At 37.5% G+C, this 25,901-nt stretch overlaps 1 protein-coding gene across 1 annotated transcript in view; it reads left to right on the plus strand.

Annotated features, from left to right (window-relative positions):
- RAB2A (RAB2A, member RAS oncogene family) overlaps positions 1–25,901 on the plus strand; it is a 119,711-nt gene that overhangs the window by 59,374 nt on the left and 34,436 nt on the right. Inside the window, exons 4-5 of the mRNA XM_072604657.1 lie at positions 5,150–5,232; positions 5,979–6,071. Of these exons, the coding sequence (XP_072460758.1) occupies positions 5,150–5,232; positions 5,979–6,071 (176 nt within the window). The remainder of the gene's footprint in view (positions 1–5,149; positions 5,233–5,978; positions 6,072–25,901) is intronic.

A 25,901-nucleotide genomic window follows, 5' to 3' on the forward strand; every position in this document is an offset into this window, starting at 1 on the left:
CAGCCATTCCCCAACTGATGGACATCCCCTCAATTTCCAGTTCCTGGCCACCACAAAGAGAGCTGCTAGAAATATTTTGTACACTTGGGACCCTTTCCCATTTTTATGATCTCTTTGGGATACGGTCCTATTGCTGGGTCAAAGGGTATGCACATTTTTGTAGCCCTTTGGACATGGTTAAAACTGCTGTCCAGAATGGTTGGATCAGTAAGGGCCATTTCTTCTCTGAGTGTAGTGCAAAGGAGAAAAGTGAAAGATGACATTGAGGTGTAGAATTGGGGGGGGAAGAGGGAAATTACAATGAATGCCTTTTGTTTTCCCATAAAAGTGTGTTTTGCTAAGAGGGCAGGGACAGAGAGTTGTTTGGGTAACTTGAGGAAAGAACAAATAAATGCTTCCAGAGTACGATAACCATGGAAGAAAAGATTTGGTATGTGGTACTAAGGCATCGGTTGATACTAACATAAATTTGTAGTACACCCAATCGATACAGTAGTGACTTTCAGTAGCAGGAATGAGATAGGGAATGGAGAGTTTAGGTAGTGAGAATAATCCATAGTTGGGTTTTGAAAAGGGATGGGTTGTAATTATGCAGGGAATAAGAAGTGGAAGGGAAAAGGACAGAGGATGGGCAAATTGGAACTATTTATCTATAAGGTTAAAATAAGAAAAGTGGAAAGTAAGCCTGCAGAGAGGGGTGAAGTGACTAGAGGTTTTGATAAAAAAAGAAATTAGGTTTAGGAGTGGTGAAGCACAGGACATGGAAGAATAGGAGGTTAGAAAAATGGATTTCAGAGGTGTGGATTAAGAAGATGGAGCACTTTGAATGAGGAACTCACCACTCTTTTGTGGTTGATGTTGAATGAAAGCCCAAATGACAGTATCTGAGGAGGCTGAACTGCAGAATAATAAAAATAACAATAATAGCCATCTGCATACACTACTTGAAGGCTTTTAGTTTACAACAACTCTTGTGACTTCAGTGCTATTATTATCCCCATTTTACAGATGAACAGAGTCTGAGGTTGTGACTTGCCCAGGGTCATACAGCTGGTATCATCTAAGACTAGATTTGAATTCAGGTTTTCTTAATTCCAAATCCATCTAGATGCCTCTAGAATTTTAGTCAATAAAAAGTTTAACTGTGGAGGTCTTAAAAAAAAAGCCTAGAAATTAATTACTAGAATATATACAGAATTCTTGAGATTGTGTTCCTTTTGCCTCTTTCATTTAACTATGAATTCTGGGCTCTCTTGTTTTGATGTGTTTTAAAATAAGGACAAAATCTCTGTAACAGATACTACTTAGCTACAATATTCTGTTAATAATTTGTTAAATGAATGGAAATATCTGTAATCCTTCTGTTGCAGAATTGACATTTTTACCCTCAGTCTTAAATACAGAAACGTATATAATGCAGTACCAATATTACTTCTCACCCACATCAGTAGGCATCAAAGAATCCCAACTAATTTTTAAGTTTTCTACTAGAGATAAGTTTATCTAAGTATTTTCTCTGTTTCTCGGTTGGAGTAGAAGTTACTGTTTATTGTAATTGTTGCATTTTAAGTGGTTTGGATAGAATTGAATTGAACATAATAACTTTGTTCTTTTCCCTATCTTTGATTATCACTTGCTATTCACCCTCCCTCACCTCTCCTTACACCAAACCTCCTACTAATCACCCAGATTCCCAAGCTACTCACCAGTCTTCTAAGAGCAATGAAGGAATGGGTCGCATTCTGTGTATACGGTATTTCCTCATTTGCCTTTTGAGTTTAAAGCACATCTTTTCTTTTGCTGTTTTACTAAATGGAGACTGAGCTTCAGAGCTATTTCATCTTTAGGACTTTTAAGTGGTATTTATAGCAAGGTATTCATTTTCACAGAACCATTTAAAAAAATTTGGAGATTTCATTGTTTGCTGTAGGGGTTTTACTGGTATTGTTTTTAAACATATCTTGGTAATGCTTGAACATTGATTTTTCTATAAAATAAATTTTGATATAGTTTGTTTTTACATCACCAAAATTTTCCCCAGTATCCTTCCCCCTACCCCATCTTATAAGAGAGTCATCTTATATAATAAATGGTGTTTTTTAAAGAAAAATTGAAAAAGAAGAGAAGAAATCTGCAAAGAATCTGTGCCATGTCCCAATATTTGATAAACATTAAATTTTCATTAAGTGTCAGCGCTATGCTTAGCACTGAGGGGTCAGGGGGAGGAAGAATGCTGACCTCAAGAAACTTGCAATCTAATGAGTGAAGACAACACACAAGAGGCTCACAGAGGGGTGGCTGGGAAGAACCCAGCGTGGGGACTTGGAGGAGGTGGAGCTCCTGAGCACTGCATTCTTGTGAGAAATGAGAACTCACTCAGTGACTTTGGAGTTTATGGCTCTTATCCTTCATTCAGTCAGAGGGGCAGAGAGTGCTGAGGAGGCAGAATACCAAGGCTGATGGCATCTTGCAAGATGATGAGGGTTTTACCTCACTGTGAATGAACTTTGTGGGCTATGGTGCATAAGTCAGAGAAATCCCAGAGTAGTGCAGCCAGATGAGAAATCAAGGTGTCTGGGCTGAGCTTTTTCCTTAAATGGTCACCACTCCACTTTTGCAAAGGAGGCAGGGTAGGGATATCTTCTAACATCTCTTTTGGATGATGCTTGTCATTCACATTTGATTGTTTTGTGCTTCTTTCCATTTTCATTGTTGTAGTCATGTATATGACTTCACTTTATCAATTCATGTAAACCTTTTCATGCATCTCTGTATTCATCATATTCATTGTTACAGCATGGTAATCTGTTGCATTTCTGTACTATAACTTATTTAACCATTAATTCTCTTATCAGCCTATTGTTGGTTTTTATTTGAACTTAGCAAAAATTTTATTTTTAATGTTACTTATTGAAGAGTACTTGCATAATGTTTTTTTTTAAATTTTCCTAGAATATCTGACTTAAAAGCAAACTGCCATGGCTATATTTTTTTTTTAGAATGTTTATTAATTCTTTCAGAAGGAGACATCTAAAGTAAACACATTGGAATAGTAGGGTTTTAAAAAATAAAATATTTTTCTTTCCAGTATTACCAGATTGTAGTATTGGTTTTTAACCCTAAGCTATCAATCTTAGAATTCACACGAAACTAGTTAATTGAATGTAACTCTTATTTTAGTTGTTTTTTTTTTTCCCAGTCAGTCTTAGCAAGGCTACATATAAAGTTGTAATTAGGGTGGGGTAATCAGAACTTTGTCCCAGATTGCTAACTTGAGGGGAGAGGGTCCCCTCCCCAGGCTGTGAGCCCTGCTCTTCAAAGCATTAGGAGGGTCCACCAGTGGAATCCACTTTGTACCACACAGGGCCTGCCCCTCTTCCATTGTCATGCCATTTCCATTTCACCCCATTCAGTTGCCCAGTGCAACTTTGCCTTATGATGTTCTGTTGATGAGGCCTCTCTTTTATTTCCTTGAACTCCTCCCCAGGGTAATCTGGTACCATGAGTCCATTTTTCCTCTTGGGGTCCCAACTCACAACCTGACTTTTGCTTTTTGCTTACTACTTCCTCCAGGGGGTTGAGTTAGGATTCTGCTCCTGCTTACCTCTTCTAGAGGGGTTTTCTAGTGCAGGTATTGTTGTTTGTCCTTAGTTTTCATAGAAGACCAATGACATCACAAGGCTGCTGTCTTGACTTGTTTGTGAATTGGATTTCTAGTGCAACTGCACCAAATGTGTCTTACCTCTCTGTTGGTACCATCTTTCAGTATACTCAGTCCAACACCTTGTCCTTGACTGCTAGCTCTCCACCTCCTTGCTTCCTCCTGGAAATTCCCCATTTGGACTACAAGACTAGGGATTTTCCCTCTGCACCTTCCTCTCTCCTATCACTTTCAACCTTTACTTCCTCCCAAGAATTGTTTGGTCAAATTCAACATATAAAAGAATATTTTCTCTCTTGAGAACTATTCTGTAACTCTGCAAAGATGAGTCTTAAGTGGAAAGAGTGGCCACAAGCTTTGGAGTCAGAGAGCCTAAGTTCAAATCCTGCAAGTAATTATTCAGGGCTTCCTGTGTACCAGATGTTGAAAGAATATCATTCAGAACATCCTCTGCATGTGAGCATTCTTCAGGAGCTTAGTCCATATTTAGTTATGAAATTATTAAATTGACTTCATTTAAAGTGAATTTTAAAATTTATAAATAAAATGTTAGACAACATTTTATGGATTATTTTATACAATAAAGACTTCAAATTAAAAGAAGATTATTTAATTTATTATTCCCTTCTAAAATCACATTTGAATATCTTTATGGCTTCAATTTTGGTATCAATGGGGACATGTCTATCATCTTAGTTTTAACAAAGTAATAGTACTCCCCTTCCCCCCAAAAAGGGGAGAAATTAGCTAATTATGCATTATCTTTGGTATCTGTTTCACAAATGGATATAAAGATGACTTTTGCATCCTTTTACCTGTCCACAATCATTATGTATAAAATATAAAAGAAACTGATTAAGTGAAGAACTAAATAATATAAAATTAAATTCAAAACCATTTTCTGTTTTTCATAATAAAATGATTACTGAAAGAATTTAGTCTGAAGACTGTTGAAAGCTGGCTGCAGTTTATGATATAACGGATAAAATCTGCATCCTTGGCCTTCCAACAACCTTTACACCAGCAGATGGTGGGCGTAAAGATGTCATTCATCATTTATTTACAATGGGCTTTATTTATTCTAGTGTCAACAGCTGCCCCAGGGAGCGGGTTATTGAATTCAAATGTGAAGCTCTGGCTTATTTGCTTCCTTTCAAATTTGTCTTCAGAGCTTAGTTGCTAGGAGTCCATTCTGTGCTCTAATAATGATTCATGTATTGTGAAACCATTCAGTAAATTGGGTTGTCAGGGATTGCCAAAAAAGGGTTAGAGGTCTTGTTCCTAGGGATGGGGAGGGGTGTATGGCTTATGCTATGGTGGTTTATGTGGTTTCTCTTTCAAACACTGGAGAATTGTCATTTCTTTCATTCACCTCTTACCTATGCATCCCAAATTTCATGTGTGAATAATATGCTTGTCGATTCTTCTTATGAAGCTGTAGAGGACAATTTATTAAAGGAAAGCTGTCACCTTCTTCTTTCCTCACAGGCAGGGCAGGAGTCCTTCCGTTCCATCACAAGGTCATATTACAGAGGTGCAGCAGGGGCTTTACTAGTGTATGATATTACAAGGTGAGAATTTGGAGGGGGATAGAAATATTTTGTTTTTAATATCAATAGAAATATGTGTTCTTAATAAATGTAGATGTTGTTCATGACCTGAGAGGCATCATAAGTTGTGAATTTGAGGGCCAGCTTTGGAGTCAGGAAGAATTCAGTCCTACATCTGATACATACTAGCTTTGTGACCCTAGTTGTGCAAGTCACTTTAATCTCAGTGCTCCGGGCAATTCTGTAAAGTTATGATTGGTATAGGAATCACAGGACCTATATCAGTAGATCAATTTTATATCACAGAGTTCTTAGCACCAGTGAAATTACCATACCACTAGATCCATTCCAAAAACAACAATCAACAAAAAAAAGGACAATTCTTTTTTTAATTGCTACATTCCTAAAATATTATTATATGTATGTGTATATATGTACACTGTATATTATATGTACACACACAGTGATGAACCCTTGGAGTAATGCAAATAATGATTCCCTAATTAGTCATTTTGGTCATTGTAGATGTTGCAGTCAGGAATTTCTAAAGTTCAGCACACACATTTTACAAATTGAAATTTAATAAATGGAATTCTGTAAATACAGGTCATTGAAATCTATTCCAGATGTGATAGTTCATAAGCAAATGCTCACCAATATCAGTGATGCCGTATTAGTAGGAAATTATGTAACATAAAGCTGTTTATTGTATAGTATTTTGTCAGGAAACAGTTTAAAAGTATTTTAATCTTCATTTTTGCATTCAGGAGAGATACATTCAACCATCTGACAACTTGGTTAGAAGATGCTCGCCAGCATTCCAATTCCAACATGGTCATTATGCTTATTGGGAATAAAAGGTAAAGATAAAAGACATTTTAAGGAATATAATTTTGTCACTAGGATTAAGCTGTTGTGTAGTTTATATAACTTTTTAGATAGCTGTCAGATTTTATTTGAACGGTTGCTGACTAATGATACTCATATTCTGAAAGTTACATAAAATTTCTGTTTTGTTGAATTTTTACCTTTTAAAAATGCAAATATGGAATTTTAATGCAGAAATTACCAAGAAAAAACGCCAATTCTTTTAAAAATGTACTTTGTACGAAATAATATTAAAAATTAAGCATTTCTCTTCTTAGTCAAATCTTTATCACTTCAAAGTGTCCAGATTTTCATAGATGAAGGTATCGTTTAAGTACTTTTCAACTTTTTTCATAGTTTTACTTCCAGTACTGTTAATTACCTTCCTCTTTTCAGTTAGAGCTCTTACCTGACAAAATTGGTTCACCAATTAATAGGCTTACAATTCTAATAGTAGTTCACTGAGAAGTATAGTTTCTTGGGTATGATATGAGTAAACTATTGATTGTTTTTCTAAATTTTTATTAGTGACACCAAAACATTACCTTAATGATAAAACTAAAATTAGCACTTCTTAAGATGCCTGAAAAATAATATCTCCTTAAGTAAGATAGATGCACAGTAACTGGGCTACTGTGAATCCCTACTCTCATTGACCTTCCAGTTAGTTAAAACAAAGCAAACAAAAAACTAAGTCTTGTGATCATTAAAACATCTTTTAAAATTACTAACCTATTCTGTACTGCTCCCATCCTAAGGTACCAAAAGTGGTGGTTTTATCCCTGATCTTTAGAAACTGAGCAAAAACCACTTAACCTTTCTTTACCTCTTTCAAAGAACCCTCAACACTATCCAGATGGTGATAGTAATGAATTTCAGTTGTTATCAATCTGTCTTGGATTTGCTCCATTGACAAAGAAATAATGATAGGTGTCTGATTACAAGTCCCCAAGTTGCATTTTTCTCCCCAATTAGATCACAATGACCCTAAAGTGGGATACATTTTAAGCCCAAATTAATATTGTATGATTTCAAATTCTACTTAGGTAATAATAGCATTAGTTGCATTGTGATTTTAATTCCTTAATTTCAGTCATATCTAAAGTGAACATCGTGGAGTTTACATTTAAGTGTGCCTTAACATTTTTGGAGGACTATCTGCCAGAAAAAAAAATTAATAAATTAAAAGTCCTTTGTGGATTAGCTAGCATGTATCAATAAAAATGTGTGCATACTTATAATAAAATTGAAAGAGGTATGTCTTGATATAATTACCTTTGGGTAATTGTTGTGTTTCTTCCTTTATTGCCTGAGTATATTTGACATTTATCTTTTGTCTTCTTTAAATTGTTAAGAGAAAGCGGAATTTTTGCCTTCAGATTTATGGCTATATGAAATATGATCACTGTTAAGGTAGTTATTAAACTCATATTTTTGCAAAATGTATTTTTGAAAATCTGTGTATTGGCTTATATTAACCATAAACCTAAAATCTGATTATCATAAAGATAATAGATTTTTAAATTTTTAAGATGGGTGGTGCTATTAACATTGACTTAATTAAGTTAGCCTTAACTTTTTCTATTCCATGGAAACTGAAACACGTTTTGAAAATTGTTAGAATCTGTAGAAATGAAGTGAACATTGTGGTATATAGATAAATTTATATGTGCTTGTTAAATTGGATTATTTTTATTTGATAGGAAATTCTTCTGTTTGACAAAACTTCAGCTTATTTGTCAATAAAGCACCTGTCATTTTTTTTTCTTTTGAGAATAGATATTTTAGAATACTCCTCTCTCCTCTCCCTCCCTTTCACCCCCACACAGTCCAGGTATTTAAGAGAAAAAGGACTTTAAAATACTCAAAATATTATAGCATTTATGAATACAACATGCACCAAAGGTTCTGGAGAGATACCATGTTTATAGCCACAACAAATCTTCATTTAAAAATCCATAGATCAATTAACATTATATTACTTTAATGTTATTCTTTGAGGCTATGGGCCAGCTAATAAATATAGTGCTATACTTGTATAGTACTACTCGTTGTAGTACTACTATGTTTGCTTTGCAAAATGATTAGGCTTTCTCAGAAGAATAAAGAAGGTTTGTTAAATAAAATGAGAAAAGGACTAAATTCATTACCCACAAAGCCCAATAACAATTTCTACCCATTGTATGATCTTCACAGCCTATTATAAAATACCTTTCTTCCTCCATAGGAGCATTCTTCAGTGTGACCCCCTCTTAGCAGTAAAAAGATTTCCCCCTTTTCCACTGTTTTCAGTCTTTCCCTTCAATTCCTTACCCATTCTAACTGTAGGCTCTTCTCTTCCCACAAGACTAGAGGACTTCTTTTCCCTTCATTGTTAAACTTTAATTTGATTAGAGCACCTCACATATTCTTTTCTATCTTCTTCCCAACTTTCCTTTTATATGCCCTGTCATTTTGCAATTAAATCCTACTAAAAAACGATTCACTTATAGGGAAAGTGCTATGAAATTTAATGTTCATGATATTTCAGGCCTGTTTCACCATCATATCTTCTATTTAACTTCTGCATTCACCCTTTTCTCTTTGAATGCTTTCAAAAGGTTTCTCTCAAAACATTCAGGAACATCTTACTGTGGTTCTCTGCTCTCTTGGGTATCCACAAGATGGTCTGCCTCATCAGATGTTGATTCATTCTCCTTTGTTTTAAAATATTTATTCTTAGATGTCTGGACTTGTTTATATGATCTGGAGACCATTTTCCCATCTCTTATTACAAATAATAATTTAATAGAATAAAGTCTATATAATGTTTAAAGAATACTTTTTTAGTAAGAATTATTTAATATCTTTTTTAAAAGTTAATATCCTAATTATTTTATTCCGTTTCTTCATATACTATTCTTCAGGAAGCAGGAGGGCATGAAACAAAGTTAGAGATAGAGATGGGGGTCTTTAGATCTATAGGGGTGCGGGTCTGTGTTTGTGTGTGTTGGGGTGTTGTATTATATAATTATATAATATAGACTAGCCTGAAAATCTAAAATGGGTTTAATTTTATCTGTAGTATTTTAATAGTATCCTAATTATTTCCCCCCACAGGCAGTCCCTTCATTCTGTACTAGAAGTATCAAACTCAATTAGAAACTGTATATAAGGATCCTTCAGGGCCATATAATACCTTAGAAAACCACATATTAATATTATCTGTTTTAGTGTATTTTTATTTATTTTGTTAAATAATTCTCAGTTACATTTTAATCTGATTCCTGTGGCACTCAGGAGTGTTTTAGGTCAGTATGTCTGATGCCTCTGCTCTGCACTGCAAAATTGATCATCCTAAAACACTACCTTGCCCAAGAAGTTTCAGTAGTTTCCATTTACCTCTAGGATAAAATATAAATTCCTCTACCACTTAAAGTCCTTAATTAACTCAATCTAATCAACATTCTCTCTCCTTTAAGAAAAAAAAATCATTTCTGGGGATGGGGTGATTCTCTGCTCCCACCCCCCTTCCAGATTGAAGCCTCTCATGTTAAAAAAAAAAATCACAATAACTAAAATATAGTGACTATATCTGTATACAAACATTCTGCCTCTCTGCCATGGAGAACTGTGTTTCTTTTCTCTTTTCTTTTAGACCTTCTTTGGTTTTTTCTTTACTGGAAGTTCAGATTCCTTTTAATTTATTGTTGACATTTTCTAACCTGTGTTTCCCAATACGCTTTTTGGCCTCCTTGCCTTATCCTCTTCATGATCCCCTATCTTCTGCCTCTTGACTTTGAAAGCGCGGAACTTCAAGGTTCAACTTAAGTGTCAACTTCAAGAGTTCTTTCCTGATTCTCCCTTTGTTGTTAATTTTCTCTCCTGCTCTATATCAGTTTGTGATATATCAGTTATGAATATATTTTGATTTTATTTCTTTGTGTATATATTGCTTCCCTCCAGTAGAAGGTAAACTCCTTGAGGACAGAAACTGCTTTGGTTGGGTTGGGGGGTTTTGGCGGGGAGAGGGGGGTTTGGTTTTTTTTTTGGTATCCTCAGTGCCTGATATTAAGTAGGTACTTAATGTTTTGTTTAACTGAATTCTATTGAATCCTGAGGGGTTTTAGATAGAAAAAGTGAAGGAGGTTATGCTCTGGGAGACCAAACTGTAATGTATGCCAACAGACATTATATATGTTCTGTGACCAGTTTAAATTCCGAATGCTTCTTCACTAAATGACTGGCTGTCAAATGCCCTTCTCCTTCTACTCCCCTCTGCCCCTAGTTGTAAAACTCATTTCACAGGGTGATTTTTTTCTGAATGAGCAGAGTGATTGTCTGCATGGATAAAATCATTGAACCTCTAAGATTAAGCATTGGTATTGTGATACTCAGATTATGGCTCTTAACCTGGATAAACTACAACTGTTTAAGAATTCTAATTTTTATATTTAGAATAATACATTATTACATTCTAGCAGTGTGATTATATTTCCCATTATACACACTGACTACAACTGGGACCTCAGTTAAATCAGTTAGAATTCTTTCAACAGTAGTTGGGCAGTTTGTGGAAGAATAATGGTCATCAGTGGAATATCATATTAGCATCTATAGGAAATGTCCTTTCTTTAGGGGCAAACATCTGGGCAGCTTCTCACTTCCCCAACCAATGGGAAAGATTTCCTAAATACCCTTTTGCTTTCTGACTATGGAGAATACAATATGAGCCAAGAACTGGGCGCCCATCTGGTCTCTTTTGTATTTTGTAACAAAAACTATTAAGGGATTATATTTGCTTTTGAAAAGTGAGGTGATAAAGACCTCTCTTTCATTCCTAGAAGCCTCTAAGAAGGGAAAAATTGCACATTCATTTCCTTTTTAATATTAAGAGAGTTCTTTTAGAAAAGCCTTCAGTGCCCTACATGAGGATATACTTTATACCAAGACAAAATCATATGCAGTTTTCCTAAAGAAAAAATTAGTTTTCCCATTTTTCCTGATTATACCCTGGTAATTAAATGCATATAATAATGTTAGCTAAATGTAATTTTTCTGGTAAACTTTTATTTTAAATTTTATCACATACATTTATGTGTGTGTGTTTTAAATAATTTATCAGGGATTATTTCAGGGGAAAGAACTTTATATCTTATTATCCTAGAACACTTTTATCTTATTTATAATGACAGCATTTTTGGGGAAAGCTCAATATTCATTTTCTATGGGAAGTCAGTTCTCAAAATTTTGTACCATTACTCAGTTATACACTTTGAAAAAGATTGTGTTAGTGCTATGATGGATATTGATAGGAATTAGCCTGAAGACATTTAAGCTTAAGAGTGCTAAAAAGTAAATATATAATAACAAGTAATAGTAATAGATAAATATGTAATAGGTTCAATGTAGATAATTCTACTGAAATCTTAGGTGATGGTTAGTTGGCAATTGCAAACATTTTAATGAATGAGATTTGTATTATTGTAGGTTTTTCATAGTATCTTTTTAAGAGAGAGTCAGCATTCTGTGATGGAAAGAACATTAGATTGGGTGATGGTAGACCTGAGCTCTAGCACTACTTCTGTCATTTACTATCTATATGAGAAAAAGCATACATTTTGCATTCAAACAACATGGCCAGGCCATCAGAGTTGTGCTTTCTGAAGCATAGTTTGAATGGTTGGCAGTTTAGTTCAGGCAAAGACTTCAGTGTCTGGTACCTTATCCTGCCAGGTGATCCTCGGAATCTTCCTAAGACAGTTCAAATGGAAACGATTCATTTTCCTGGCACGGCACTGGTAGACTGTCCATGTTTCACATGCATGCTACAATGAGGTCAGCACAATGGCTCTGTAGACCTTCAGTTTGGTAGTCAGTCTAATACCTCTTCTCTCCCAAACTTTTCTTTGGAGCCTCCCAAATACTGAGCTAGCTCTGGCAATGCATTCATCAACCTCATTGTCATTGTGCACATCCCTGGAAAGTACACTACCAAGGTAAGTGAATTTACCCACAGCGTTCAAAACTTCTCCATTTGTTGTAACTGATGGTTCCATGTATAGATGGTGTGATGGTGGCTGATGGAGCACCTGTGTTTTTTTAGTATTAATTATTAGGCCAGAATTAGCACAGGCAGCAGAGAATTGATCCACACTTTGTTGCATCTCAGCTTCAGAGGCTGCACTGAGTGCACAATCATCTGCAAACAGAAAATTATGCACCAATACTCCCTCTACTTTGGTCTTGGCTTGTAGCCTTTTCAAATTGAAGAACTTACCATCAGTATGGTAGTTGACCTTGATACTGTGTTCATCCTCATTGAAAGCGTTTATCAGCATGGCTGAAAACATCATGCTGAAAAGTATGGGAGCAAGCACACAGCCCTGTTTCACTCCATTGGTGACTGGGAAGGCACAAGAGCATTGTCCATTACCCAGAACCCAGGCAAACATGCCATTATGAAATTGACATACAATATTGATGAATTTCTCTGGGCAACCAAATTTTGACATAATTTTCCATAAACCCTCACGACTAACAGTGTCAAAGGCCTTGGTGAGATCCACAAACGTTGTGTACAGACCTCTGTTCTGCCTCTGGCATTTCTTCTTGCTTGTCAGGCAGCAAACACCATATCGACTGTTCCCAACCCTTTCTGAAGCCACACTGGCTCTCAGGTATATAACCATTTTCCAAGTGAAGGATTAGCCTATTAAGGAGGACTCTAGCAAAAATTTTGCCAACAATGACTAAGAGAGAGACCCTCTGTGATTGTCACAGGACAATCTATTCCCTTTACCTTTATAGAGATGGACAGTGGAGGCATCCTTGAACTCCTGGGGGATAACTTCCTCTTGCCATATAACCTGAAAAATTTCAGTCAGTGTTTGTATGAGCAATGGTCCCCCTACCTTGTAAATCTCAGCTGGAATAAAATCAGCACCAGGTGCTTTGCCACATGAAAAGAGCATAGTGGCCCTCAAAACCTCTTCTTGAGTTGGAAGTTCAGCTAAGGAAGGATTGACTTCAACCTGAGATAAATGATCAGTGACCTCAGCATTGATTGATGATGGTCTGTTGAGAACACTATGGAAGTGTTCAGCCCATCTCCCTGAGATCATGTCCTTATCACTAATCATTGTGGCTCCATCAGCTCTGAGTAGTTGTGATGCACCATAGGTTTTTGGTCCATAGTTGGCAACAGCGGAGCAGAAAAGGAGTGGGCAGCTTTCAGAGATTTGGCATACAGGACTGCATTTGCTCATGTGGGCCAGAATACTTGCAAACACCAACACTGGTTTGATGAAAATAATCGGGAAATTCAGAATGCTAAATGAAAAACGAGAACTCCACAGGATTTACCAGCAGGATAGTTCATCCACCTCTAAGAAGGCAGCATTTAATTCCATCAAAAGCTAAGTACAAGCAAAGCTTAGAGAGATTGCAGGATTCCTGGCTCAGTAAGAAGGCAGATGAAATTCAGTTTTATGCTGATAGTAACAGTCCAAAGCGTTTTTATGATTCCCTGAAAGCTTTAGTCAGTAGTCAGTAAACAAAGTGCCTGTGGTGTTCTGGACACTGAGCTAACTGCTTTGTGGATACTAATAAGAAAAAGACAGTTCCTGCTCTCACTGAGGTTATTATCCAAAGGGGGAAGACAGTACATAAAAAGAAGTTGAAAGGGTGGAGGGGGCGTGGTTTGATGTTCATGCAGTCCAAACCTAGCTAAGCATTTCATAAGAAATGAAGAGATGGGAATTCTGTGCCTTCTATAAAGGGAGGATTTGGGAGGAGTTTCTTGTTCTGTCCTCTATTTAGCCCTTGAAACAGAGGGGAGAAACTGCTGAGGATCCTGAAGAGGGGTGGAGTATGCAAGCTGAAGCAGTTTCCATGATGATTAGATTTTTGGTAATGAGTTTTATCCTGAAAGAAGCATAATGTTCATGGAGTTTAAAGCAAGCATAGCAGCTTGTGGGAAATTCCTGCATTGTAAACTTCCTTTTGGACATCTTTACTGGGTTGTGCCATCCAGTAGCTCAAATTCATCATGTCTCCCTAAGTCTTTCTCTCCTCCAGACTTAGATATTTCTGTTTCCAATACTACTACCCTACCAATCATTCAGATTCACAATGTTGTATCTGTGTCCAGTAACATCCTTGACTCTTTTATCACCTTACATATCTAATTGTTTTCCTAATATTCTAAATACCACATCTCTCATTTTCTTCTCTTGACTCACTGCCATAGAATTCCTCATCATTTCTACTCTGTACTATTATGTTACCCTTCTTATTGGTTCCCCCTCTTCATTGCATCCTCCAAAGATGACCAAATTAATATTGTTAAAACATAAGTCTAATCATGCCACTCCTGTGCTGAATAAGCCTTTATTGGCTCTCCATATTGTCCCTAGGAATAAATATAACTTCTCAACCTGTCATTTAAAGTCCTTCACAGTCTGATGTACCTTTCTAGAGGTTCCATGTTTCTTCTCTTCTTGTACTTGCTATTCCAGCCACTAATTTGTTATTCATTATTCCATCTTCTACTTCTAAGTCTTTGCAACATTTCCCATGCTCAAAATGCATTATCTTTACCTTTATCTCTTTGAATCCTCAGTTTCTTCAAGACTCAGCCACCCCCTCCCATGTGAAGCCATTCTTAATTTCCTTTGCTTAGGGTTTTCTTAACATGTTCAGAATATTTTTTTAGTTCACTTAACCTTTGTATATTTTTTACCCTCTCAATACACTATAAGCTTTTGGGATGCCAAAGTTTTGTTTGTCTTCATGCCCCCCATATGGCCAGCAGAGTGCTTTGCATATATTAGGTGCCTAATATTTGAATTGAGCTGTGACTAAAAATGTTTATCACTAATGGCCAACCTTCTAATGATCACCACCAAACTTAGATAAGCTCGGTCAAGAGGCATACAATTTGATGGATACTTCTTTGAACTTTTGTGTCTCAGGAGAACCTTTCAAAACTTTTACTTCACTTGTGTAGCAGATCTTTTACGGATGAACTGTATAGTTTTATAGGAAACAGCTAAAGTTAAACAAACATGTCCCCCAAGAAAGTAAAAATTCAGAGGTTTTTTTTCATACTAATTAAGTTTAGTAACTCGTAATTGAAGTCGTGAAAGTTGAAGAAAATGTTGCCGTAATCACTTGTTTAGTGCTGAATGACTGTTTGGTAGCAGAGAATTGAGTACCAGGGTACTTGCTCAAACATTTAGTAAAGGAGGGCATCTGCTCAGATGTTCAGTAACAGAAGGTATATACATACTTGAAACCAATGTCCACCTGGTTTTATTCCACAAAATTAATAAAATATTAATAAAATGAAGGTTTTATTCACTGAACACAGAAACCTCAAGGGTTTACCAAACCTGCCAAGATATCGGTCATCATTCTTATCATGCATTTTCTACTTTAAACACATGCATAGCCTGTTGTGTTTGTCCTTTGTTGCTGAAGAAGACCATGCCATCAGAGAAATAATGACATGACTTTCAGTTGACTTTGTTTTGAGTGAGGAAGGGCTGTGCAAGGTCACCAGCCTCACTTCTCCTCCAGAGCCATCTGAATCCAGTGACCAGATATTCCTCAGGATGACTGGAGATGGTCCAAGGTGAGGCAATTGGAGTAAAGTGATTTGCCCAAGGTCACACACACAGCTAGTGAGTGTCAAGTGTCTGAGGTCCTCCTGACTCCTGCACTGGGGTGCTCTATTCACTGCACCACCAAGCTGCCCCAGCCTGTTACTGCAACTTTGAATACACCATGGAACACAGTGCTGTAACTTCAATCTTATCATTCTTAGCAATATGAGTACAAGTAACAGCTAGGTAGTTACCCCGAAAAATATCAGGGTTAGGAAAAGTCAAGTAGTTGTATTGTGAGAAGCAGACCATAGGCTAAAAGTGCGAAAGCGACTGTACTATTAGTAAAGCTTTGAATTCATAATCCCAAAGCAGGCAGCCACGGTTCTTAAACATATTTTCCCAACAAAAGTGGTTCTGGCCCTAGACAGCCCCTATTTTGAGCTTCCCCCCTTAATACTACACAGTGGCTTCCAAGACTTAAGGGTTTAAACAAACACACAACTTCCTTGTGTTGGAAGGCTCCCTTTTCCTGCTTTTCAGTGCACTCCATACTCAAGAAAAGTATTTCTGAAGTAACTTGAGATTCTTGCTATAGTTTGAGGAGCAGTCAGTTATTGGAGTTTTTGTGGTAGTGATGAGTATATTTTCAGTTTGTATGCCCCTGCAAAAAAAACCAAAAACCTCTACCACTGCTGCTGTGCCAGGTATACTTTCCACAAAATTGCAATTAGTTCTTCAAGGCTCACTTAAACTAATGAAAGCCCGAAGCAGTTTTAAAAAACCTCAATGTGCTTTTGTGGAGGGACTTGTGGGAATGCCAACATTTGGCCTACATCCAAGATAAGATCAGCTCCAATAAACCTGATGTGACCAGGCAAAAAAAAATGAGTGATACCCTAGGACACCCAGTTGTATCTTTTACACAGATTGTTTAATATTATTGATTTAGGGTGAAAAGAAAGCGTGAAATGTTAAGTAACACATCTATTATAGCTCTAAGGTGAATAAATAAGAGAAAGATTCTACATTATGTTTTGTCTTGGTGGACTCTGAAAGAATCACAAAGATAATAATCCCCTGTGTTTGTATCTTGTCATCCTGAGTTGGTATATTTTGACTGTGACTGTGGTCTCTAAGCAGACAACATTTCATGGATAAGGATGGAGTAAATTTTGGTGGCTCCAGCTAATTATGGCATGGTAGTAAGACAAGTATTGGTTTATTTTATTGTCTTTTTGGTACTTGACATCTTTCACAGTGCCATTGTCTATTTTATTGAAGTTCATTGTTAGTCAGGTCTGAGTCCACATTCAACCAATCAACAATTCCACTAGCATCAGGTTCTAGAATAGTACAGGTTTTCTGGTTAGTGAATTTTACTTTACTTTCTACTTTAACCACCTCAGAACAGGCTGGATCATAATGCAAGTTTGGTTGTTGGATATCCAAGTCCTGAAATAGAGAAGTATGAAAATCCATAATGATTAAATGATTACCTCTTGCTATAAATAGCATGTTTTCCACAAAGTTGGCTAGGATTGGATCTTGACTTTTATCTTTGCTAGCGTAAGGGTAACAGGCAACAACAATGACATTCTGACACTCCTGGCAGAAGCAGTCTTGAAATCATTGATCATGACAAGGTGTACTACATCAGATTTTTATTCATTTCACTACAATTATTCTGCACAGTTTAGATCTTCTTTCATAGACAAGCTGGCCATTTTTCATTTCCTGGTTGCTAAATTTCTTGGTCAGCATCTTGTTTAGTTTCAGGCTCTGGATAATGCTTTTTGTGGGGACAAATCTTACTGGAAACTGCTGTGAAGAGCTTATTATAGTCATCGTCTCTACCAGGCTACCTTAGCTAAAATCCATTTCCAAATCATTGCTTACAGTTGAGGGAGTTATTGTTACAGTAAGAAGAGTCTGCATATAATTTCTTTATTGCTAATCTACTATCTTCAAAAAATAGCTTTTCAACTTTGCCTTCAACTTATAAAATAAGGAATTGTTTTAAGTCAGTACATTTATTAAGTGCTTACTATGTGCCAAGCATTGTGCTAATTAAGCCCTGAATTATTTGAGAAAAATTATGGGTAAAATTGGATAGTCACATGAAAGAAATTTTGTTTAGATCAGCACCTTTCACCTCATACAAAAGTAAGCTCCAGATAATTATTTGACAGGTTGCATCATAGATATATTAGAGAAACATAGAAAAAAATAACTATCAGGTCTGTGTATAGGAGAAAAGTTTATGATCAAAAAAGGAATAGAGGATCACAGAAGATACAATGAATAATTTTGGTTACGTGAAATTTTTTTTAAAAATTTTAAATTTCTAAGATGTATGGAGGTGATTATAGAACACTGAAAACAAGTAAAATAATTATTTTTTAAAATAAAATAAAAGTAATCCCCATTAAAAATAAATTTTTTTTTTTAATTAAAAGGGAAGTAGTTAACTGGGGGAAAATATGTTTGTAGCATGTTTCTCTGACAAAAATCTCATTTCCAAGATATTATATATTCAAATATATAAGAAAAAGAGCCATTCTCTTATTGATGAATGGTCTAAGGATATGAACAGATAGTTTTCAAGGGAAGAAATCCAGGCTTTCTATAGTCAGGAAAAATAAAACGCTCCAGATCACTACTAATTAGAGAAATATATTTTAAAGCAGTTCTGAGATTTAGTCTGTTAGTCATCAGAGTAGCAAAGATGACAGCAAGTGAAAAAGAAATATTGGAGAAGCTGTGGGAAATGCAAGGCACATTGATTTACCGTTCATGGAACTGTGAATGGGTACAGCCATTATGGAAATTTGTAGTTATGTACAAAAAGTTTCTAATCCCTTTGAGCCAGCTATACCACTGCCTATGCCCAAAGGACATCAAAGAAAGAGGAAAAGGTCTTTTATGTACAAAAAAATATTTATAGCATCCATTTTTGTAGTAGCAAAAACCTAGAGACTCAGAGGGTATCAAAATCTAGGAATATGGTGTGTGAAATGAGAAAATATATGACTTCAAATAAAGAGTTAAGTAAACTGATGGAGAATGAAGTAAACATATGGAAAAACAAGTAATACTTTAACTTCAATATGATAAAAATGAACACTATATAAACTAATAAAGAATGAAGTGGTCAGAACCAGGAAAACAGTTTATACAATTATAGCACTTAAAAAAAAATCACACAACTTTGAAATCTGTAAGAATTATGAACAATGCACTGACTTTTCATGGTAGCAGAGGAGCTAATGATGAAACATACCATCAGTTACCAGCGGTATGACAGAACTGGAATATAGTTAGACATTTAAATTTTTGTATATGGTCAATAGGGACATTTGTTTTGCTTGACCATGCATATTTGTTATAAGAAATTTGTTTTTATTTTTCCTTCTAATGGGGTATGTTGGGATTGGAAGTTCAAATCCGTGTGGACGGTCTTGGGTGGGTAAAAGTGGGACTTCTAAATCTTAGAGTCTTACGAGGCCCTCCATGAACAGCGGGGATTCGAGAAGGTCAGACTGAGCTAGCTCGGCTAGCTCGGGTATTTCCGCCTCTCCCCGGGAGATACGTGATGGGTGGAGTCTCCCTGCCCTCGAGGTCGTCCCGGATCTGGGCACACTATTGTTATCTAACAGCACGGTATTCAGATGCAAACTGTGTGGCTGAAGGTTAAGTAGGATTGAGGAAGCCTGAAAGCTCTCTTAGCACATGAGGAGCCAAGAGGACAGTAGGCTCCGCTTTTCTTCTTTCCTCTCTCCCCTCCCCCTCTCTCCCCGCTTGTACTTCTACTTCCAATCCCTTAAGATCTTAGCCTCCTTAGGAAATCTCCCCCTCTTCCTCCTAAGGAAGACCCCCCTGCACTTGTAACCGAGACCCTGAAATAAAGCTCAACCCTTGTTCGACTCTGGAACGTCCTTTCTCTCATATGAGCATCCGGTTTTGGCCAACCGAAGACCTCGGAGGTGAGGTAAGAAGACTCGGGTAGCCCACACAGGCCTCTAGGCCTGGCAGGGGTAGAGAATGAGAGGGAGAAAAGATTTCTGGTTATTTTTTTAAATAACAGGCAGGAAAGGTGCTGCAGGTGTGAAATATGCTATATTCACTTTCAGACAAGTTTCTTTATTATTAACTTAACTACTTACTATAAGAGGAAGCTAGATGGCCAGGCCTGGAGTCAGAAAGACTCATCTTCCTGAGTTCATATCTGGCCTCAGACACTTACTAGCAAGTAATTGTTTGCCTCAGTTTCCTCCTCTGTAAAGGGAGCTGGAAATGGCAAACTACTCTAGTAGTTTTTCTTTGCCAAGAAAACCTCAGAAAGGTGTCACAGTCAGATATGACTGAACAACTACAATAACTATTGTTATAAAATTAATCTGTAAATGTAATAAAAACAAAACACGAATAAAGCTTTTTTAAAAAACTTCATATTGATATCCCTTTGGGAAGCTCATATGAGGAAAAAAAGGTCAAAGTTTTTTTAATATAATTTTTTTCTGGCTCAAGGCTTTAAATGTTCTTCTGAAGCATATTTTAACTTCAGCTATGCTTATTGAATTTTTCTAGTTAATATTCTCATTATCTTTTGTTCACTTTAACTAGTATTTTTTCTTAAAACCTTGGGAATTCAGTCTGTCTAATTTCTTAAGGCTTAGTGGCTTTTTGGCCTTCCCCTACAAATTCTAGTTCACTTTACCTAAATCTCCCTTTTGTTGTTTTAAGTCTTTCTTTTACCACAAATACATGCTATGTGATTTTCATGTGCTAAGATAGTACATTGTTTAGTGAAGATCTCCTTAGCGTGGCATAAGGAAATTGAAACTTAATGAAGCAGCTGAATGTTTCACAAAACCACAATATTTCGGGGGCGGAGCCAAGATGGCGGAGTAGAAAGACGCACATACACATAGCTCCGAACCCACAACCCATAGAACGGCTACAGGGAAGTAACTCACGGCGAATTCTGCACCCAGAGGCCACGGAATATTGGAGCGAGGGAGATTTCTGTTCTGGAGAGACCTGCAAACCTCTCGCGGGGGGTCCTTTGCGCTGTAGACTGGGCGCCAGGACTGGGAGCTGAGTGCAGCCCGGCCGCGGCCGCGGCACCGAGAGGAAAAGATCCGAGCGGGCTTCAGGGACGGGATCTCCAGCGGCCACGCGGGTCCCTCCACCCACAGAGGGACCTGCAATCCTCTCGCAAAAGGTCCGTCGCACTGCAGACGTGGAGCCCAGCCCAGACTTGCCGCGGCACCGAGAGATACAGATCCGAGCAGGCTTCAGGGACGGGATCTCCAGCGGCTGCACAAGTCCCTCCACCCACGGGTGACGGGGGTCGGTGAGAGAGTCTCTTTGGCGGGTTGAGAGGGGAGTGGGGTGCCCCCATAACTCAGGCCCCCCCCCCCAGAGGTAGAAGCTGAGAGGCGGCTGCAGACCGGGGCTCCCCAAGGGGGCAGGAGCCTGCATGCATTGTGGAAGGTCTGTGCATAAACCCCCTGAGGGAACTGATCCTGAGAGGCGGCCCGGCCCCTACCTGAGCATCTGAACTTAATCTCACACTGAATAGCAGCCCTGCCCCCGCCAAAAGCCCTAAGGCTGGAAGCAGCATTTGAATCTCAGACCCCAAACGCTGGCTGGGAGGATCAGGAGGCGAGGTGGGTGTGAGGAAAATATTCAGAGGTCAAGTCACTGGCTGGGAAAATGCCCAGAAAAGGGAAAAGAAATAAGACTATAGAAGGCTACTTTCTTGGTGAACAGGCATTTCCTCCCTTCCTTTCTGATGAGGAAGAACAATGCTTACCATCAGGCAAAGACACAGAAATCAAGGCTTTTGTGTCCGAGCCCACCCAATGGGCTCAGGCCATGGAAGAGCTCAAAAAGAATTTTGAAAATCAAGTTAGAGAGGTAGAGGAAAAGCTGGGAAGAGAAATGAGAGACATGAAGTCAAAGCATGAACAGCAGATCAGCTCCCTGCTAAAGGAGACCCAAAAAAATGTTGAAGAAATTAACACCTTGAAAACTAGCCTAACTCAATTGGCAAAAGAGGTTCAAAAAGCCAATGAGGAGAAGAATGCTTTCAAAAGCAGAATTAGCCAAATGGAAAAGGAGATTCAAAAGCTCACTGAAGAAAATAGTTCTTTCAAAATTAGAGTGGAACAGATGGAGGCTAATGACTTTATGCAAAACCAAGAAATCACAGAACAAAGAGAGAAGAATGGAAAAATGGAAGATAATGTGAAATATCTCATTGGAAAAACAACAGACCTGGAAAATAGATCCAGGAGAGACAATTTAAAAATTATGGGCCTACCTGAAAGCCATATCAAAAGAAGAGTCTAGACATCATCTTTCATGAAATTATCAAGGAAAACTGCCCTGAGATTCTAGAACCCAAGGGCAAAATAAATATTCAAGGAATCCACAGAACACCGCCTGAAAGAGATCCAAAAAGAGAAACTTCTAGGAACATTGTGGCCAAATTCCAGTGTTCCCAGGTCAAGGAGAAAATATTGCAAGCAGCTAGAAAGAAACAATTCAAGTATTGTGGAAATACAATCAGGATCACACAAGATCTAGCAGCTTCTACATTAAGGGATCGAAGGGCATGGAATAGGATATTCCAGAAGTCAAAGGAACTAGGACTAAAACCAAGAATCACCTACTCAGCAAAACTGAGTATAATACTTCAGGGGAAAAATTGGTCTTTCAATGAAATAGAGGATTTTCAAGTATTCTTGATGAAAAGACCAGAGCTGAAAAGAAAATTTGACTTTCAAACACAAGAATGAAGAGAACCATGAAAAGGTGAACAGCAAAGAGAAGTCATGAGGGACTTACTAAAGTTGAACTGTTTACATTCCTACATGGAAAGACAATATTTGTAACTCTTGAAACATTTCAGTATCTGGGTACTGGGTGGGATTACACACACACACACATGCACACACGCACACATACATAGAGACAGAGTGCACAGAGTGAATTGAAGAGGATGCGATCATATCTTTAAAAAAAAAATGAAATCAAGCAGTGAGAGAGAAAGATATTGGGAGGAGAAAGGGAGAAATGGAATGGGGCAAATTATCTCTCATAAAAGAGGCAAGCAAAAGACTCATTAGTGGAGGGATAAAGAGGGGAGGTGAGAGAAAAACATGAAGTCTACTCTCATCACATTCCACTAAAGGAAAGAATAAAATGCACACATTTTGGTAGGAAAACCTATCTCACAATACAGGAAAGTGGGGGATAAGGGGACAAGCAGGGTGGGGGGGATGATAGAAGGGACAGCATGGGGAGGAGAGTGCAATTCGAGGTCGACACTCATGGGGAGGGATAGGATCAAAAGAGAATAGCAGTAATGGGGGACAGGATAGGATGGAGGGAAATATAGTTAGTCCTATACAACACAACTATTATGGAAGTCATTTGCAAAACTACACAGATTTGGCCTATATTGAATTGCTTGCCTTCCAAAGGGAAGGGGTGGGGAGGGAGGGATGAAGAGAAGTTGGAACTCAAAGTCATAGGAACAACTGTTGAGTACTGTTCGTGCTACTAGGAAATAAGAAATACAGGTAAAGGGGTATAGAAAGTTATCTGGCCCTACAGGACAAAAGAGAAGATGGAGACAAGGGCAGAGAGGGATTATAGAAGAGAGAGCAGATTGGTCATAGGGGCAATTAGAATGCTTGGGTTTGGGGGGGGGGAGGGGACAAAAGGGGAGAAAATTTGTAACCCAAAATTTTGTGAAAATGAATGTTAAAAGTTAAACAAATAAATTTAATTTAAAAAAAACACAATATTTCTAAAAGGGTTTGACTCCACACTACTAAAAATTGGAGACCATATCTGATGGTTTTTCCTTAGTTGAATAAAATGCCCTTGTTCAAATATAAATAACTGAAGTACAGAGTGTGAAACTAACAAATTTTGCAAACAAAATGTAAACAATACTCTTTCTCCTGTCTGATAAGCAATATGAGCAATAAATAGGGTGTTAGTAGAATGTTTGGAAAGTAGTATTTTCGTTGTCATTAAAGTTTTTTCACAGGCAAAGCGATATGATAATGCTAAGCTAATAAAATGTATTTCCTAGTTATCTCTCTATATGTAGGAATTGAGGTCACTGTGACATGTGCTGTTTTACCCTGTTGGCCACTGGAGTATTGCTTAGTGATTTCTTGAGTCACCCCATTTAGCTTAGTTAGTAAACACTAATGGAGAAAAAGTTTAGATTATTTGCTTTTTCTCCTCCATTAACCAAAGAGCTATATGTAAAAAATGGAAAGCTGAATGGAAATTCCTCACACCACCAGTTTCATCAGTGTCCCCTGAAGAAGGTAGTCACTACAGAATATAACAAAAAGTGAGAGAAAGGATTTTTTTTTAAAATTCAGGTACCTGTTTCTAAGTATCATCATAAAATAATGTTTTGCCTTATTACACATACATAAAACTGTTCTTATAATAAAACTCTTAGTTTTATTTGCACCTTAGAAATTTAATTTTTAAATGAGGAAACAAGGATGCATAAACAAAAGTGCATGAGAAATTTTGGTCTATAGGGTATAAAATATATACAAAAGATAGCCACTGAAGAAGTTTAAAGATGGAACTAGAATAAAGGATACCTACAGGGGTTGAGAGACTAGAGGTACGATTGGAGCAGAGGCTGGTTGAAAAAGAACAGGGAGACAAATTAGATGATTATTAGAAAGGGTCGATAGGAGGTGGCTGTGAAAATGAAGAGTGACTTTGAATTAGATACAGAAAGCAATAGGGAACCAATGAAGGACTTGAGAGGGTGTTGACCTAGTCAGCGTGAGAGGTGAGAAAGTTGTAGAGGACAGGTATTAGAGTAAGAGCCTAGAAAGAATAAAGATGTAATGGTCCCAAGTTTAACATTGTCACAAACTAAAAAAGAGGTTGATATTTTATAAGATGTATTGAAGTAATTAGCAATAAGTTGAGGAGTGAAAGAAGTCCTAATATACCTAGATATAAAAATTAGGTGATGCATACCATCGTGACAGAGAAAAATTGATAATATAAAAGAAATGAGAAACGAGAAATGCTTGCTGTTCACCATGTTCACATTGAGCTAGTGATAAAATATTTAGGCATGAAAAAAATTGGAACAGAAGTAAAGTGGGTAGAGGAAAGAAGAGAGTATATCTAACTCCATAAGATAGTGTATATACTAATTGAGTGGTCGGGATGGGGTAGACGGGAGGGAGGAAGGAAGCTTCATGGAAGAGGTTGGACTTAAGCTGGATTTTCAAAAATAGATATATAAGAAGGTGGGAGAGAAGTGAATAAGTAAATGTTGCTGGAATAAAACAGTCTGTGTTCAGGATTAATGGAAGATTAAATTATAAACCTAAGGTCCATGATATGAATGGCCTTTGAAGGTGTCAAGCTTAGGAGTTGAACTGTGTTGCAATAAATGGGAACCAGTATTGGGAGTCGTTAGGGGTGTTTTTAAGCAGGCAAATGACATAAATCTGTTTAGGAAAATTAATCAGGAGGAGTGGGGGATGGGGCTGCTGAGCTAAGATAGCACAGATAAGGCAGGGACTCCCCTCTATTCTCCCAAATTCCCTTCCAAACAACTTTAAAATAATACCTTAAAATGAATTCTGGAGCAGCCAGAACCCACAAAAGGATGAGGTGAAATAATTATCTAGCCCCAGACAACCTACGAGGTGAGCAGGAAATGTCTGTTTCACTGAGGTGAAAGTAAAGAACAATCCACCACAAGGCAGCATCCTAGCAAACCAGCAACAGGCTTTGGGGGCAACTGAATCAGCAACAGTGGTTTCCAGATCTCTCAGCCCACAGACGGGAACGGGTCTGACAACTGGTCAGAAGGACATTACAAGGGTCCCATGGCTGACACTGGGTTTAGCCCTCTGTTGTATTGCCCATACATGGATCTGGGTCCCAGTCCTAGTTTGCAGGTGTAGGGCAAGAAGGAGCATTAGCACACCAGAGCCTGCAGCTGCAGGGGAACAGGGACAATGGTCACAGTTATCGGGAGAAAGAGTGCTTATGGTTACTCACAGGCCCAGAGAGCAGTAAACACACCTCTCTTTAGAATATACTACCTTGGAAGAACTAAAAACTTACAACCCCAAGAACTAGCTTTGAAAGCTGAGGCATGGGACAGGGCTCCCTCCATGCTGGAAGCATAACTCAATTTTAACATAATTAAAA

The sequence above is a fragment of the Notamacropus eugenii genome, chromosome 4 (assembly GCF_028372415.1).
Source record: "Notamacropus eugenii isolate mMacEug1 chromosome 4, mMacEug1.pri_v2, whole genome shotgun sequence".
Lineage (NCBI taxonomy): Eukaryota > Metazoa > Chordata > Mammalia > Diprotodontia > Macropodidae > Notamacropus > Notamacropus eugenii.